We start from the raw sequence: 15,574 nt of genomic DNA, 5'->3' as shown, positions 1-15,574 counted from the left end.
GGAGCACTCGACCATCGATAGTCTCCACTAACATGGGCGGATCCACCGGACACTGGGGAACAGCCCATTTGGCCACGAAGGCCGAGTCCATAAAGTTAGTGGTAGCCCCAGAGTCAATTAAGGCATGGACCGGAATCCCCTCTGGCTTGCCAGGAAGGATCAGACGTGCCTCCAAAATCAAATGCCGTGGAGGTTCACAGGCACTGTCGGAACGGCGTCGCTCGGCGTGGTCGTTGTGAGTCGCCCGATCTATCACACCGTCTAGATCGGGCTCGGGCCGTTTCCCGACAGCAAAGTAGGGGACTTTCTCGGGGCAGGCTTGGTCACTGACGCCCGCTGACGCTTCTTCGGGCAAGAAGCGGCCAAATGTCCAGGGTCCCCACAGTAAAAACACAACCCCCCCGATCGTCGTCTGTCCATTTCCGTCACCGAGAGACGGGACCTGGCGGCACCCAGCTCCATTGGCTCCTCCCTCTGGACTGGGGGCTCACGCACAACAGGGGCGGCAGGGGTCTGTGGGGTGGCACGGCGACTCTTTCGCTGCTGCAGCCGGGCATCGATTCGCAGACAAAGATGGATCAGCCCATTCAGGTCTGAGGGAATGTCCACGCGGGCCAGCTCATCCAACATCTCCTCCGACAAGCCATCCTGGAAGGCATCCACGAGCGCAGCCTCATTCCAGGCGGAATCCTGGCTAAGCAGCCGGAAATCGCTGATGTAGGCCTGCAGGGGGCGCTGACCCTGCCTCAAAGCTTTCAGGCGTCGGGTGGCGGTCTGCGCCTTAATTGGGTCCTCGTACATGAGGCGCATATGGTCACAAAACCCCCCAAAGTTATCCAACAAAGGGCTAGGCTGTGCCAGCAGAGGCGTGCCCCAACGAGCTGCATCCCCCGACAGAAGGCTCAACACGAATCCCACCTTATCTCGGTCAGTGGGGAAATCAGCTGCTCTCAAGCTGATAAAGAGCTGGCATTGTCCCAGGAAGGCAGGAAACAGTTCTGGATTGCCAGCAAATTTATCCGGCATAGCTATCTGACATTTCCTCCTGGGTGGGGGTGCAGCATGTACCTGAGCTTGCAGTTGAGCCACCTGAGCTGCCAACAAAGTGAGTTGCTGGGTGAGCTGAGCATTCTCGGCACGAAGCTGCTCCATCGTAGTAATAAGGGGTGGGAGGCTGAAAGCAAACTGTTCTGAACCAGCCAACTACCGGCCTTGTAATAAGGCAAACCCCTATTCAAACAGTAGAGACTGGAGAGCATCCAAGGCTGAAAAGCGTCTGCCAAGATTTATTAGTCAATTAACAGAACAAGAAACAAAAACACTGGAACTTGAATCCTCAAGCGGAAGGGTTGCTTTCAGCAACCAGCCCTTCCCCAAACACTCCTTTTATTTAGAGTTCAGGGCGTGGCCTCCCTCTGCCTCCTCCCGAGGAGACCCGCAGCCTTTCTCTGCTTGGTCCTGCTCGACTGCCTCCTGCGTCGGGCGTCCTTGAACAGGGCCAGCTGTGGGTCATCATCCTCCGCACTATCGGGCTCACGCAGCTGAGAAGAGGGCCCCGGCTGGGAGCTCTGCCAAGCCTGCAAGCCATCATCATCCGGTTCGTCTCCCACACACTCCTCCTCCCCCTCATCTGAGTCATCCGATACATCTGAGCCGGCTGCCGGGCCCACAGGCTGGCCCTGAGTCACAACAGGTGCATATTTTAAGACAGGCATTGCTGAGAGTTTGGAAGAAGTACAGACATAAGTTAAGTTGCAAGATACCATTGTGGGCAATTCCAAAACACGCAATAGAAAATATACATGCTGGCTTCAAACATGATTTGACTACGTACAAGGAGATTCTCAGTTTGGAAAGAATTGTTTGGTGTTTGAAATCATATAGCCTCTTGCGAGAAGAGAAGGTTGTTCAAAATTGGTTTCAATATACTCAGTTACGGGCCAGGTGGAAAGAAGACCAGAAAAGTGGATTTACAATGACTGATGAAAATTTGATAAAGCAAATTAGGAATCAGGGACCAGCACATATCAAACGGATATATCTTGCATTGATAGAGATTGACTCAGAAACAGAGCTTGTTAAGGATTGTATGATAAAATGGGCCCAAAATATCCAGGAAGTCATTACAATGGACACGTGGGAAAAGATTTGGGTGAGGAACGTAAAATTTACACAAGCTCAAAATTTAAGAGAGAATTTTTACAAAATATTTTATAGATGGCATTTAGATCCCAAAAAGCTTGCAAGTATGTATCCGAATTATCAGCCTAAATGTTGGAGGTGCGGTGATGAAGATGCAACATATTTTCACATATGGTGGACTTGTAAAAAGGTTAAGGCTTTTTGGATAAAAGTCTGGTGGAATATGCAGAAGATTTTTAAACAGAGGTTAAAGTTTTGTCCGCAATTTTTTTTGTTGGGAATAATTACAGATGCCACAGTTGTGGACACCAAGTTGATGTTGAATTTAATTACGGCGGCAAGACTTTTGATAGGCCAATACTGGAAGAAAGAGGAACTGCCGACCATAGAGGAGTGGACTTTAAAGGTTTCCGACCTGGCAGAGATGGCGAAGATTTCGGCCTATTTGAAAGATCATTCGCAAGAACGCTATATTATGGAATGGAGAAAATGGATTGATTTTATCCAGAACAAGTATAGGGTTAAGAAGTTTTATGTAGCATTTGAATAAGTCTTCTTTCGTTCTTTTTTTTTCCTTTATTATCTTAGTTTTTTTATATATATATATATTTAATATTATTATTATTTGTTTTATCTTATATAAGCTAGAGAGTGATGGATTTTAGAGTTTATAATTGTTAGTATATGATTATTTATGATTGCTTTTTATATATATACCTTGTATTTAGCTCTGGGAAGTCGGGGGGGGGGAGGGGGGGAGGGGGGGAGGTAGGGAGGGGGGAGGAGGGAGGGGGAAGGGGGGATTCTTAAAGGAAAACTGTATTTTAAAACTTTTCAATAAAAAAAAATAGAGGAAGGAGCTGACTTAGTAATATCTCTTGTGGAAAAGTTACTGGGATAATAACAATGAATTGCAAATGAAATATGTATCAGCTGCCTGGTAGGGTTGTAAAAAGGGCAAATGCAGTTCCAGGATGGATCCAGGATGGACCCATCAAGGATAATTTCCCAATCACAGCAATATTTCCACTCGGTTCTGCCGGGGTGGAGACGCCGGTGGGGCCCCCTGAGCAGCTGTGGGTCCCAGTCGTTCCAAGGGAGTCCAAACTCGGGCAGAGAAAGGGAACCGGAATGGAGTGGGGGATGGGAGGGGCCTAAAATGTGGAGTCTGGGGAGGGACAGCGGGGGTGGGGGCCAACACGATCGCCCTCTTCAGAGACCTTCAGAGACCAAAGACGGGCAAGAATGGAGGGTGCAGAATAATGCATTCAAGTTACAGGAAGGCAGATGGAATGCCAGGAAAACATTTTAGTTATAAAAGAAGAAAGAATTAAATGCAGCTGTACATACCAGGGGCTGAGTTTGAAAATGAGGATTGGGTGGGGCAGGAAGAAAGGCCCCCACAACCCTCTGGCCCTGGGTCAGGGCAGGAGAAGGCGGGCCCTGTGGCAGCTGGGCTAGAAAGCCCTGGGCTGGTGTCGCCAGAGAGATTGCTGCACTGGGTGGTCTGGGCGGGGTGTGTGTGTGTGAACAGGACACCACCCCATATCAAGGAGATTCAAATGACAGGAAGGGACCTTGGAGGTCTTCTAGTCCAACCCCCTGCTCAAGCAGAAGAACCTATACCTTTTCAGACAAGTGACAGACCAGCCTCTTCTTAAAAACCTCCAGTGACAGCGCCCACGATTTCTGGAGGCAACTTCTGTTCCACTGGCCAATTGTCCTCACTGTTAGGAAGTTTCTCCTTAATTCTAGGTTGGATTTTTCCTTGTTTAGTTTCCATCTGTTGCTTCTTGTCCTGCCCTCAGGTGTTCTGCAGAATAGGTTGACCCTCTTTTTTCTGTGACAGCCCTTGGAATAGTGGAAGACGGCTGTCACGCCACCCCTTGTCCTTCTCTTCATAAAACTAGACCTACCCAATTCCTGCAACCGTTCTTCGCATTTTAGCCTCCAGGCCCCTAATCATCTTTCTTGCTCTTCTCTGCACTCTTTCTAGACTCTCTACATCTTTGTTACATTGCGACAACCAAAACTGGATACAGTATTCCAAGTGTGATCTTACCAAGGCCTTATAAAGCGGTACTAGAACTTCACGTGATCTTGATTCTATCCCTCTGTTGATGCAGCCCAGATTGCATTGGCTTTTTTTGCAGCTGCAGCACACGGCTGGCTCACATTTACATGATTGTCCACTAGGACACACGGATATTCTCCCACTTACTGCTCCTGAGCCCGGTGCCACCCACCTTGTGTGTGTGTGTGTGTGTGTGTGTGTGTGTGTGTGTGTGTGTGTGCATTTGGTTTTTCTTCCCTGAGCCCTGTGGGCATCTTACATGCACGCCCTTGGTTTAAGCCATGGGTGGGAGTGGGGCAGGACAGCAACCCCCTCCCCTGCAGCACAGCCCAAGAGTGGAGGAGAGAATGTGGCGCACAGCCACTGACCTGCCCTCAGGGATGGGGGGAGCTGCCGCTTCTCTGTCATTTGGGGCAGGAAAGCATCTTGTGCTGGGCCCGGCTGAGGAGGAGAAGCGGAGCATTCACACCAGGCAGAACTGGCTTCACCAGGAGTGATGGAGGAATCCCTCTGCGGCTATTGGGGGGGGGCACGGAAAGTGTCTCCAAAGAGATTCCAAGCACCCCCACCCCTGCCTGGTTGTGGACGTGGGTTCTGCCCTCCCTCTTCTGCAGACCACCATCCCCCTGGCCGTCCAGAGGCCCCTTGGGCCGCCTGCAGAGACCCTCTGGCGAGAGTCCAGAGGGCTGATTTTGGGCCAGGAAGGGAATTGCACTGGGCGCAGATTTGACCCAGGAATGACTGCAAACCAAGCAACTGATTTGGACCGACGTCTCCTTCCTGCCTGAAAGGCCGGTGGGATCTGACCAGGAGGTCTTGGCCTGGGACGGCCAGTTGGGTTCTCCCCCACCTCTCCTCCCTTTGACCATGGCACCAGTCCCGGATGGGCACACCCTTGCAGTGGCCGGAGGGGGCTCTCTTGCGTCACTCAGCTGGGGGAAGAAACACCACGAGGGGAGAAGTGCAGAGAGTATTCCCCAGTTGCCTCTCTCTGCTTCTGTGGACCAGTGCAGTGGCCTGAAACCTTAGAGGGGGTGGAACAGAGCAGGGATCGTGGAGAAGTTCCTTTCTGCCTTACTCCCCCCCCAAAGGAGGAGCCTCAAGGGGCCACCAAGGGGACTCTGCAACTGAGACCAGATCCCCTTAAATGCCAGGGAGCATAAGGGGGCTTCTGCTTCCCATCTCATCTGGGCCAGCCTCCTGCCCCCACAGTGGCCACCCAGCCTCCTGTTCACAGCCCCCCATGCGGGAGCCCTGGAATCAGAGGCGGCCTGGGGCTGGTTGCCAAAGGCACCCTGAGGAAGGGAGGCTCCAACTGGCAGGCCTCCAAGGAGGGCCTTAGCCTGGCCTCTGGGTTGTCTTCCAGCCCAGGGCAGAGATGGGCTCCCTCCAGCCAGCACAATGCCCCAGCCCAGGTGTCCGAACAGGAGCCAGCCTCTGCAGCTGTAAAAGGAAAAAAGGACTTTGTGCTCGGGAGATCATTTAATTGACCAAATAAGGCAAAGGGAAGGGGCTGGGTGGCTGGTTCCCAGCCAGGTCTGCCAAAGGGCCAGCCAGACGGTCCCAAGGGGGGCTTGCAGAATGCCCCAAACCTTCTCTAATGGAGGATTCTTGGAGGGGGGCTGTAGGAGCCACAGGGTGGTGTCCAGCAGGGTGGAAAGAGGGAGGAATGGGGACATCTGCTTCTCCCAAGCTGCAGCCAAGGAAAAGGCAGGTCCTCCTCCAGGCTCCCCTCCCCCAAAGGTTCTACTCCCAGGCTCCCCTCCCCCAAAGCCCCTGGGATTCTTGGGGGGGGAGGTCGGCTGCTGTGGGGGAGGGGCAAGGATACGGTTTGCAGCAGGCCGCTTCTGCCTCTTGAAACGGTCGGGGCTCTTCCTAACCACAGACACCCAGAAAGGGGCTCAGCCCGGGGTCTCTCCAGGATCTGCCCTCGCGGGAAAGCCCAGCCTCAGCTTGGCCCCTGCTCAGGGGGCTTCACGGGCCTCGCAATGCTGGGCCACGGAAGGTCCGTCCGACATGTCCGGGGCATTTCCCACGCCGGAGGCAACGAGTGCAGAGATTTAATTTCAAGACCGGGCCCCGTCCTGCCCTCCTTCCCCGCGCGCGGGCCCTTCCCCAGGGCAAGCCTCTCGAGACGCGCGTGCGAGGCCACAGGGCAAAGCAGTGAGCCCGGCGCGGGGAGGGTGTCCTGCCCCGAGTCGGCGCGGGCTTGGCTTTCCAGGATGTGGTGCCCCGCCCCGCCCCGCCGCGATTTCGCGGTCCCGCCGGTCCCTCCCCGCAGTGGGCTGGGGCGGGGAGGGCGGGGGCGCCTCTTCACGGCCTGCCGCCGCCACCTCGGAGCCGCGGTCCGTCGCCGTCGGGGGTCTCGCGATGGGCAGCACCGCCGTGGACCTGGACAAGCACGGCCTGGCGCTGCTGGCCGCCAAGAACGACGTGGTGAACGGCCGAGCGGCCGCCAGCTGGTGAGTGGCGCCGCTGCCCTTCCCGGGCGGCCAGTGCCGAGGGCTCCGGTGCGCGGACTCCGCTCCCGGCCGGGCTCCGGCTCTACCGCTCCCGGCCGGGCGGGCACGCGGCTCACGGTGGTCTCTGCAGGGCCGGAACTCGGGGACCCCCGGCGGGGGCCCGGACAGAGCAGGGCAAGCGCGACCCCGCTCTCGCTTCGGCCCCCGGACCGGGAGGGGTCCCGTGGCGTGGCGCGTCTCGCGAGCGAGAGAAGTTGCGTGGCGCTGAGAGGCCGGCAGAGCGGCTGGGTCTCCCGGGGACCGGAGCAGCGGGTGGCCTTTTCGCCAGTCGCCTCGCCTCGCCGCCCGCAACGGCTCCTGCCCTTTGCCCCCTGAAAGGCAGCCCGGCCCCGAAACCGCTTCGCCCCCCGGAAATTCCCGGGTAAAACTCGGGCGGAGAGTCCAAAGGGAAGGAGCCGGGCCGGCAAGGAGGGAGGGAGGGCCGACCCACCCGCCTCGGCCCTCCCGAGCCCTCCGCCGACGGGAGAAGAGCAGTCCTGGGATGTCCCTCACAGCACGGCCAGCCCCACCGCCGGCCTCGCCCCTTCAATTCCCGGCCTCGCCAGTCCCGGCCGGCCGAGGAAGCTGCTGGGGGGTTCGAGCGCCGCCGTCCCGACTCCCGAGGCCATCCTGGGTTGCAAGAGGCGCCCTTCAGCCAGCAGGCGGCGCTGCTGGTGCTGCTGCTCCCATCTGCTTTGCCAGCCTCTTCCCCCCCCCAACCCTGGAGCTTCTGGTCAGGGGGGGCGGTGAAGTGCTGTGTGTCTGGGGCAGACTGGTGGGTGACAGCTGTGCCCCCCATGCCTCTTTCCCCACCACCCTCCATGGGAGAGAAAGGGCAGCTGAGCTCCATCCCAGTGTCAGGGTGTGGGAGGCCAGGCTGGAGAATGGAAAGCAGGGGAGCTCAGCTCTGCCAGCCCTGCAGTTTGGAGGGCCAGATGGGAGTTCCCAGCAGCAGCAGCAGGAGGCAGAAGCTTCCAGGCCCTGGGCCCCGTCCTGGAAGGCTCCTCTTTGGCAGCTTTTCCCTTCTGCGCTCTTTAAGGGCCTGCCAGGAGCCCAGCCAGCCAGGAGAACGGGAGGCAGCCCCGCTGCTCCAGGGGCCTGATCCTGCCAGGGTCCTGCCGCCCAGGCTGCTGTAGGGAGGGCCCGGCTGAGACGGCCGCTGAAGCCAAACCTTTAGCAGGAGGAGAGCAGCTCGGCTCCCGGGTCTTCTGCGTGTCCTCTGGCACTAGAGACAGGCGTGCAATCACCACCCTTCTCCCCACAAGCATTGCGAGCGCACACGTGGAGGGAGGCCAAGGCCGGGGTGAGGCCTCAGCAGAGGTTGTGGGGTTTGGGTCTGTTTCAGAGCGAGAGACAGGGCGGGTGGGGCGAAGGAGAGCCAGGAGCTGCCCTCCCCCATTGAGCCCAGCCTCTGGCCTTTTCCTTGGAGGGCACTTGGCACCCCCGGGCGTGTTACTCCTGCTCAGTAACCAAGCCCAGCCCCAGGAAGGCAGGATGGGGCTAGCACACGCCTGTGCAGGAGGATCTGCAAGACATCGGAGAGGGGAGGGGAGGGGGGGCTCTGTGGCCTTGGCTTCCCCAGCGGGAAAGGAAGGAGCCAGCTGTGTTTTCATCCCATGCCAGCCCCCCTCCCCCCAAGGCCATCCTCCCCGCGTGAGGCTGCTGGAAGCACAGCGGGTGGGGCATGCAGGGGTCACCTCCTTCTGAAGGGCCGGTGGAGGACTTCCCCCCCTCTGCAGGCAGGGCCCCCCTCCACCCCTCCTCCATGCAGCCCCTTCAGCCGCCATTGTCTGAGAGCGGATGTCCTTCCTCCTGTTCAGAGGGAGAGACGGGGAAGGGGAAGCAACTGGGGGGTGGGGGTTCCACCTGCCAAGGGCCCAGCCGGAGCTCCCCAGCGCCTGGCAAGGGAGTCTGTTTTGGGTGGAGCCAGGAAGTCTCTCTGTGGCCTCCCCCCCCCCGCAGGGTCCCTTCCCTTCCTCCAGCCACAAAAGGGGAGGGCCGTGGGCATGCCCGCCTTGCCTCATCTGGTGCCCAGACCGAGTGCAGCTGTGCGGGAGGGCTGGCGCTGTGGAGCTGGGCCCAAATGTTCTCTGCAGCTGGTACAAACACACCAACTGCAGCAGTCGGTCGGTCTGTGGGCCCTTGGGGGAAGCAGCCGTGCCAGGCAGCCCGAGACAAGGAAGCCAAAATGCAAAGCCCAGCAGCGCAACGGGCTTTGCCTTTCCGAGGCCAGAAATGAGGAGGCAACTGGGGGGAGGAGGAGCCCCCCCCTTCAGTCCAAGGCACCCAAAGGAAGGCCTGGCTGGGCTTGGGCTGCCACCAACCCTCTTGTTCAGGGCCCCCAAGGAAGATGGCCACACCTCTTGCAAAGGGATGGGGGCCCCTGGCCTGGGTCCCCCCCAGACTGATTCCTAATGCCAGCCCCTCCCTCCCTCTCTCTCTGTCTCTCCGACACTCAGGGCCCTCTTTGCCTACCAAAAGGCCAACGAGCTGAAGCTGCTGGACTCGGGGGGTAAGGCGGGAACCTCCTCCCTCCCCCCACAGATGGCACAGGGGGCAGCTGGGCCCTTCTGTCCGACCAGCCTCCAGGGGAGGCAGGAGAGGGCTCCACTCTGCCCGCCCTGCTGGGGGGGTGGGCTGGATCTGCTGGAAACAACAGGGCAGCTCCCTGGGAAGGGGTGGGGGGGAAGTATTGGCAGAAGCCGGTGGGCTTGGAGCCTGGAGCCCCTGTGCCTGACCCAGCCCCCCCTCCCCCCCACAGGAGGAGGCCCTGAGGAACTGGCCAGGCGCTTCCAAAGTGGGTGCATCATGTATGGGCTGTGCCGCCTGTCTGAGCCCGCCACAGGGGTGCCACGCGTCATCCTGATCCACTGGGTGAGAGTGGAAGAGGGGGAGCTGGGGGGGGCGAGGGGTGTGTGGCTTGCAGCTGAAGAATGAGCAAGAGAGGCGGTGCCCAGATGCCTCTCGGGGGACCTGAATCTGGGCCTGGCACAGTCGGTCCCAGCCAGGATCGCTCTGGCCTCCATCTTCCCAGGGCAGGAAGTCCTCCCGGACCCCCTTCTTGGGCCATTGTGATGTTTGTCCCCATTGTTCACTACCTAGAGGGGATAGAGGGGCAGGCTATTCACTGGGGGGGGGAGAATGCCTTGCTTTGGGGGAATGGATGAATTGCCTCTGTGGGAGCTGCAGACTACGAAACCATGCCCAACCCGCTTCCTGGGCTTGCAGCAGGACAAAGTGGATGCTGGCTAGGATGCGCGGCCTGCCTACGGCTCTGGCAGGGAGGTGAGCCCCGACACAGCCCCCCCTTTTCCTGTCCACCACTCAATAGAAGCGGCCGCCTCCAGGAGGGCCAGACGCCGTCTGAGAAGAGCCTCCCTCAAGAAGGGCTGGCCGTACAAGAGCCCAAGTTCGCAGCTCCCACTTCTGAGGCTGCTCAAGGCCAGACAGTGGGGTGGAGTGGGCGGAGCACTTGGAGGGCAGAAAGGCGAGTGGGCGGAGCCCCTTTGTGCCAAGGACACCTGAACTCAAGGGACTTGGGAGGGGGAGGCTGGAGGAGCATTTTTAGCTGGCCAAGAGCCATTGGACGTGGCAGGTCCCGTCTCCAAAAGAACCCTGGAAGAGGCAGATGTATGGAGCGCGTACAGAGTGCATTTCCTCGTGACCTCCCAAGGAAGGAAGGAGTGCTGGATCTGAGCGAAGGCCTCTCTCCTCTGCTATCCCCCACCCCACCCACCCACCCCTGCCCCTCCAGAAGTTCAGTCTTGAAAGAGCTGGGATTTTCCAGAGTGCACCAACGGAGGAACTCTGATATGCCCAGAAGGGCTTGCTGTGCCTCATCTCCAATTCTTTTGTGGCTCCCTTTTGGGGGGGGCTGCCCCCGGGAGAGCCATGCCGATCTTGCTGGGGAACAGCCCAAAGGACACGGGAGGCTACAGCTGGGGGTCTCTGGAAGGGCCCGCTAAAATTGTCTTTGAGGAGTCTTTGAGGTGGCCCCCTGGCTCCCCCTTTGGCACTAGGTTGGCGAGGAAGTCCTGGACTCGCGCCAAGAAGCTTGCGCTGGGCACCTGCCGGCCATCCGGGCCTTCTTTAAGGTGGGTTCTGGGCAGAGACCAGCCCAAAGTTCCTGGCGCCGGGCTGCTCCTGGGCTAGAAATGGGAGTGGGTGAGAGAAGGCAGGAGAGGTTGGGAAATGGGGGGAGGGGAGGAGGCTCCATTTGGGCCCTGCTCCCCCCAGAGAGGAAGGGCAGCTGCTCTTCCCAAATGGGGGGGGATCCCTGCACTCCCGCCTCCTCTACCCCTCTGCAGGAAGCTCACCTGGTGCTGAAGGCCAGCCGGGTGGAGGAGGTCACCCAGCAAGGGCTAACCCGCCAGCTGTCCCTGGTGGCCCCCCCAGAACAGCCCCCCCCAGAAGCCGCCGTCCCCAAGAAGGTCCTGAGTGGTGGCCCTGAGGAACTGGTGGTAAGGAGGAAGGGAAAGAGGGGGCGGGGGGGGTCTCCCAGGAACGAATGCTTGCACCCCGCTCATCCCTGGCCAGGTTTCCCGCCTGCTTCCGGCAGTGGCAACTGTGGCTGCCCCCCCCAGCCCCCCTGGGGCCCCTGGGACTTTTCCAGGGAAGGCAGCGGCTGTCTCCGGGGAGGGCAAGAGGGGACATCGGCCTCCCCCCCTTCCTCCCCAGCGCACAGAGAAGAGGCGGGGTGAGGTTGAGACTGGGTTGCCTGGAGGACCCCCCCCGGCTCAGTGCCCCCCTGCTCTGGCACAGGAGAGGAGGGGTCCCCTGCGGCCCTCCCAGCTGCCTGTGTGGAGGGCATCTTGCCCATTTGCCTTTAAGCAGCTGCACCTGGGGGGGCACCTGAGGGTGAGAGGCAGCTTTCAGGGGCCCCCCCGGTCTGCCCTCAGGGGACCAACTACCGGAAGACGAACCCCGCCCTGGAGATCCTGCACACCAAGAGGAGCTCCTTCTGGGCACAGGCGGAGGTGAGGGGGGGGCTGCCCGAGGGCTGCAGGGCAGTGTGCGGGGGGAGGGGGGATGCCAGCCTCCCTCTCTGCCTCCCTCCAGAGGGAGGAGGAGGAGCGGCGCCAGGAGGAGAGGAGGCGAGCCCAGGAGGAGAGGCGGCGCTGGGAGCACCTGCGGATGGAGGAGGAGCGGCGGGAAGGAGCCGAGCGGGAGCGCCGGGTGCAGGAGAGGGAGAGGCTGGTCCAGGAGCAGAGGTAGGCGGGTGGGCCTCGCACCAGGCACCGCCACACCGTTTCCCCGGCTGCCCTGTGCCTGCAACCCCTTTGCCTGGCGACTAAGGCCCCGAACCTTAAACTGAGGCTGCTCCGTGGACAGAAATCTCCTGGCCTTTCCCAAGCGGGAATTCTGGGAGACGCCAGCACTCCCTGGGGAATTCTGGGAATTGAAATCCAGAATTTAAGACGCCAAGCTTGAGAAACGCTTTTGGGGAGTGCCCAGCCTCCTTTTCTGAGCACCTCCAGCCACACTGGACTTGCCCCAGAGGACCACCCCTCTGCCCTCCTCCCACTGCCCAGGGAGAAACAGGCCCCCTCACCTCCCCACTGTGACGGTGCCCCCTACCCCACCCCCAGGGTTCCTCTGCCTGGAAGGATCAGTGTGGGATGAGAGCCTGGCTGATGGGGGGGCAGTGGACAGTGGCAGTGGCAGCTTGGACTGTCCCAGAACTTGGCCATCCTGATTTGGGGGGGATCTTTCCCTTCCCTTCCCCTTCCCCTTCCTTTCCCTTCCCTCCCCTTCCTTTGTTGAATTAGCTGCCAGCTGCAGGGCAGCAGGCCAACCAAGGCTATTGTAGTCACAAACTGCAGCATCCTCAAGGACAGCATCCTCAAGGACGGCAACCCCCCTTGGGCTTTCTGGGACTGTGCCCCACCTTCTCAGGGAGCCTGGGCCCAGTGGGGGGGCCTGCCGGAAGCTAAGTGCAGGACTGCTGGACGCTGGGCGAGGCGGCCCCACTGACCCTGGGCCCCCAGAGCCGCACTGGACCCATGCTCCTCAGCACGGCTGCCCTGGGATCATCAGCCGTGGCCCCCCGTCTCCTCCACTGGGGAGTGGAGCCCACGTGGCAGATCAGGCGTCCCCTGAGTGGCTCCACCTCTCCCTCCGCAGGAAGCAGCAGGCCCAGCGGGAAGCAGAAGAGCACCGGTGGGAAGAAGCCCGGCGGGTGAGCGCCCCACCCTGGCTGCAGGGCCCCTCCCCCCTCTGGGGACAAGTAGGGAGGGATGCGAAAGGGACCACGGGAGTCCCATCCGCTGGGCCGAAGGAGGTTTGGCAGGCTGAAGTCCAGCAAGTGACTCTTCTCCACCTGTTGAACTGAGGCCTGCCCGGCAACACTGGGGTCTTCCTGGCGCTGAGCGTTCCTCTTCTCTCCCTTGGCAGAGGGAGCAAGCGAGGGCCCTGGCCGGGACGAGTCCTCGCAGCTCGGCCAGTGAGACGGAGCCGGTGAGAAGAGGGCAGCCAGGGGCCGCTGGCAGGGACGCCTCCGCTCAGGGTGCCGGGGCGCCAGAGGGCCGGGGACCCGCTTGGTGGCTCAGTGGAGGGGGCCTGTGGCTCCGGCTGGAAATGCTTCCACACAAACCCCAGCCTGCCCGAAGCCCCTCCCCTCCCTGTGGAAGTGGAGCCACGGCCTGCCTTGGGGATCTACAGGGGATCTGCTTCTGCTGGGGGTGGGTGGGAGAAAGCTGGGGGGTGGGTTTAGCTGGGCCCCCTCATGGCTGTTCTTCTGGGCACAGGAGGCGGCAGGGCCAGGCTCGCAGCAGCCACCCAGGGGCTTCTTCCAGGCCAGAGAGCGGCGGCACTCCTCCTCCGCCTCGGGAGACCCGGGCCCAGGTGAGAACCCTGGCTTTGCCCTGCCCTCACCCCCTGGGGGGGTGGGAGGGGGCAACTACTTCATGGAGTAGGGAGTGGGGAGGATTCTCTGTCTCCCCCCACAACATTCATTGACATCTGAGTAATTCAGGGCTTGGCGACTTCTGAACCCTCACAAATCCAGGTGACTGGCCTGTGCACTCTGTGTGTGTGTGTGTGTGTGTGTGTGTGTGTGTGTTTAGGCTGGCTTTGCTGAAACATCTTCTCTCCCCCCTCCTCCCCACTGCCTGGACAGGATTGCCGCGGCGACCTTTCCTCCGCTACCAGCGCAGCCTCACGGAATCCGCTTACATCTTTCGCTGCCCCCCAGGGCCGAACCTCCCAGCCAGCTTCCAGGCTTCAGCAGCTCCCCCCATCGCCCCCAAGCCCAGCACTGTCCCCCACCCAGCCTCGCCCACCACCGGCACTCTGCCTGCTCAGCGCGAAGCAGAGGCAGTGCCACCGCCACCACACTGCGCCCCTCCCTGCCTGCCCCCACCAGCCCTCTCCTGGGCTTTGAATGGCACCCCTCCAGGGCCTGCCTCACGGCCCCAGCCGCCCCACCTGCCCCCCTCCCCTGAACCAGAACCCTCTCCGGGACAGGAGAGACCCCTTTTGGCTACTCTGGGACCCTGCTCCCCCCCTGCGGAGGCATCTCAACCCCCCAGCCACACCCCAGAGGGGCAAGTGTCCCCCTTCCCAGCCCAGGGCACCAATGGAAGGGCAATGGACTGGGAGGAGCTGCCCAGCCCCACAGCAGATTCTCCCCTGAGAGCTGGTGTAAGGGAGACAGCCCCCAAGAAAGGTAAGCCCCAAGTCTTGCTCAAGGGGGTGGGGGTGGGGAGCCAGAAGGCCAGCAGCCACATTGGGGGGGGGGCTGCTTTGGCTTACTTGGTTGAGATTAAGGCACTGCAGGATTGTGTAAACAGCCAGAATTGGGGGGGGGATGCTTGAGCTTTGGGACCCTCTGTCACCTCCTGTTGGGATCCTGCCTCCTTGAACAGTGGGCGGGGGGGGGTGGGGGGGGAGAAGGCTTGCAAGCCGAGAGTCCCAGGTTTTGTTAGCAGTCTCCGTTTTGCTGGCATTTGTATGAATTGTTTGGCTTGACCTGCAGCTAAGGAATCGCCCCTGCCTGGTTCGGGGATGGGGAGGGGCAGGTATGGGGGATGTGCCAGACGAGACTTCTGCCCCCCCCTTTCCTTTCCCAGGGGCTTCCCCGGGAGCTGCTCCAGGCCAGGCTGGGACCATGCACAGAGGGTCAGAGGGCGAGAGATGCCCAGCAGAGCAAGTGGGTTCCTTGACTCATAGCTGTTTTTAATCTCCTGCTTTAAACCCCTCCTCATGAGATCCACACAGGCCTTTCCTTTCCTTTGACTCCAACAACACACCCGCAAGGTAGGGTGGGGTGAGAGTGGGCAGACGCAAAAACTCCCCGCAAAGGCCGAGGCTGCCTCTGGCTCTAGCGCGTCCCTTTCTCACAACAACCCTCCTTTCCTTCCGGTCAGCTCACACCTGGGGATACGCCGCCTCCAGTTCTCCGGCCAGTCAGCTAACGGCTGCTTTCTTTCCGCAGGGCAACCGGCCCAACCATGGGTGGCCGGCCTGACTGCCTGGCTTCTGCCCGCTCAGCAGAGCCGGGGGTTTCTGCTTGGAGAAGGTGCCCCAGGGCTGCCCCCACCTGCCCACCTGGAGAAGGTGCCCTTGTGTCCGAGGGCGGCCCCCACCTGCCCCCCTGCGGCCAGAGCAGAGCAGCGGCTGGCTCACTGCATGTTCACACGGGACTGCGATCACACAAACGCGCAATGTCTGAGCAAATAAACCACTTTTTGGCTTAACTGAAGATCCCGGTTTATGGAAGGTCCTGTCGGGTGGCAGATGCACAGGAGGCCTGCGATTGGACCCCGACATGCGGGTCTTGCATAGTGTGGCTGTAACCTCCCCCCTCCCCCCCTCCCTGTGCTGGAGCCAGCTCTACAGAGCCCAGATGCCAAAGCCC

At 60.4% G+C, this 15,574-nt stretch overlaps 1 protein-coding gene across 2 annotated transcripts; it reads left to right on the top strand.

Moving 5' to 3' along the window:
• Positions 1-6,443: 6,443 nt before the first annotated feature.
• Positions 6,444-15,392, top strand: LOC308671060 (drebrin-like protein). Of its 2 annotated transcripts, XM_081333019.1 has the most exons (13): positions 6,445-6,678; positions 9,177-9,229; positions 9,479-9,591; positions 10,737-10,811; positions 11,025-11,177; positions 11,616-11,693; positions 11,776-11,927; positions 12,841-12,895; positions 13,111-13,173; positions 13,464-13,560; positions 13,835-14,383; positions 14,787-14,866; positions 15,152-15,392. In XM_081333019.1, exons 1-13 carry the CDS (start codon positions 6,587-6,589, stop codon positions 15,182-15,184), a joined length of 1,593 nt encoding a protein of 530 aa, XP_081189145.1. In that variant the 5' UTR covers positions 6,445-6,586; the 3' UTR covers positions 15,185-15,392. The 2 variants fall into 2 exon arrangements, with proteins under 2 accessions (XP_081189146.1, XP_081189145.1); XM_081333020.1 differs by lacking the exon at positions 11,616-11,693 and having other exon boundaries at positions 6,444-6,678.
• The last annotated feature ends 182 nt before the right edge of the window (positions 15,393-15,574 follow it).

The sequence above is a fragment of the Vipera berus genome (assembly GCF_964194415.1).
Source record: "Vipera berus genome assembly, chromosome: 7".
Classification (NCBI taxonomy): domain Eukaryota; kingdom Metazoa; phylum Chordata; class Lepidosauria; order Squamata; family Viperidae; genus Vipera; species Vipera berus.
This window is presented reverse-complemented; position numbering and strand designations above follow the sequence as displayed.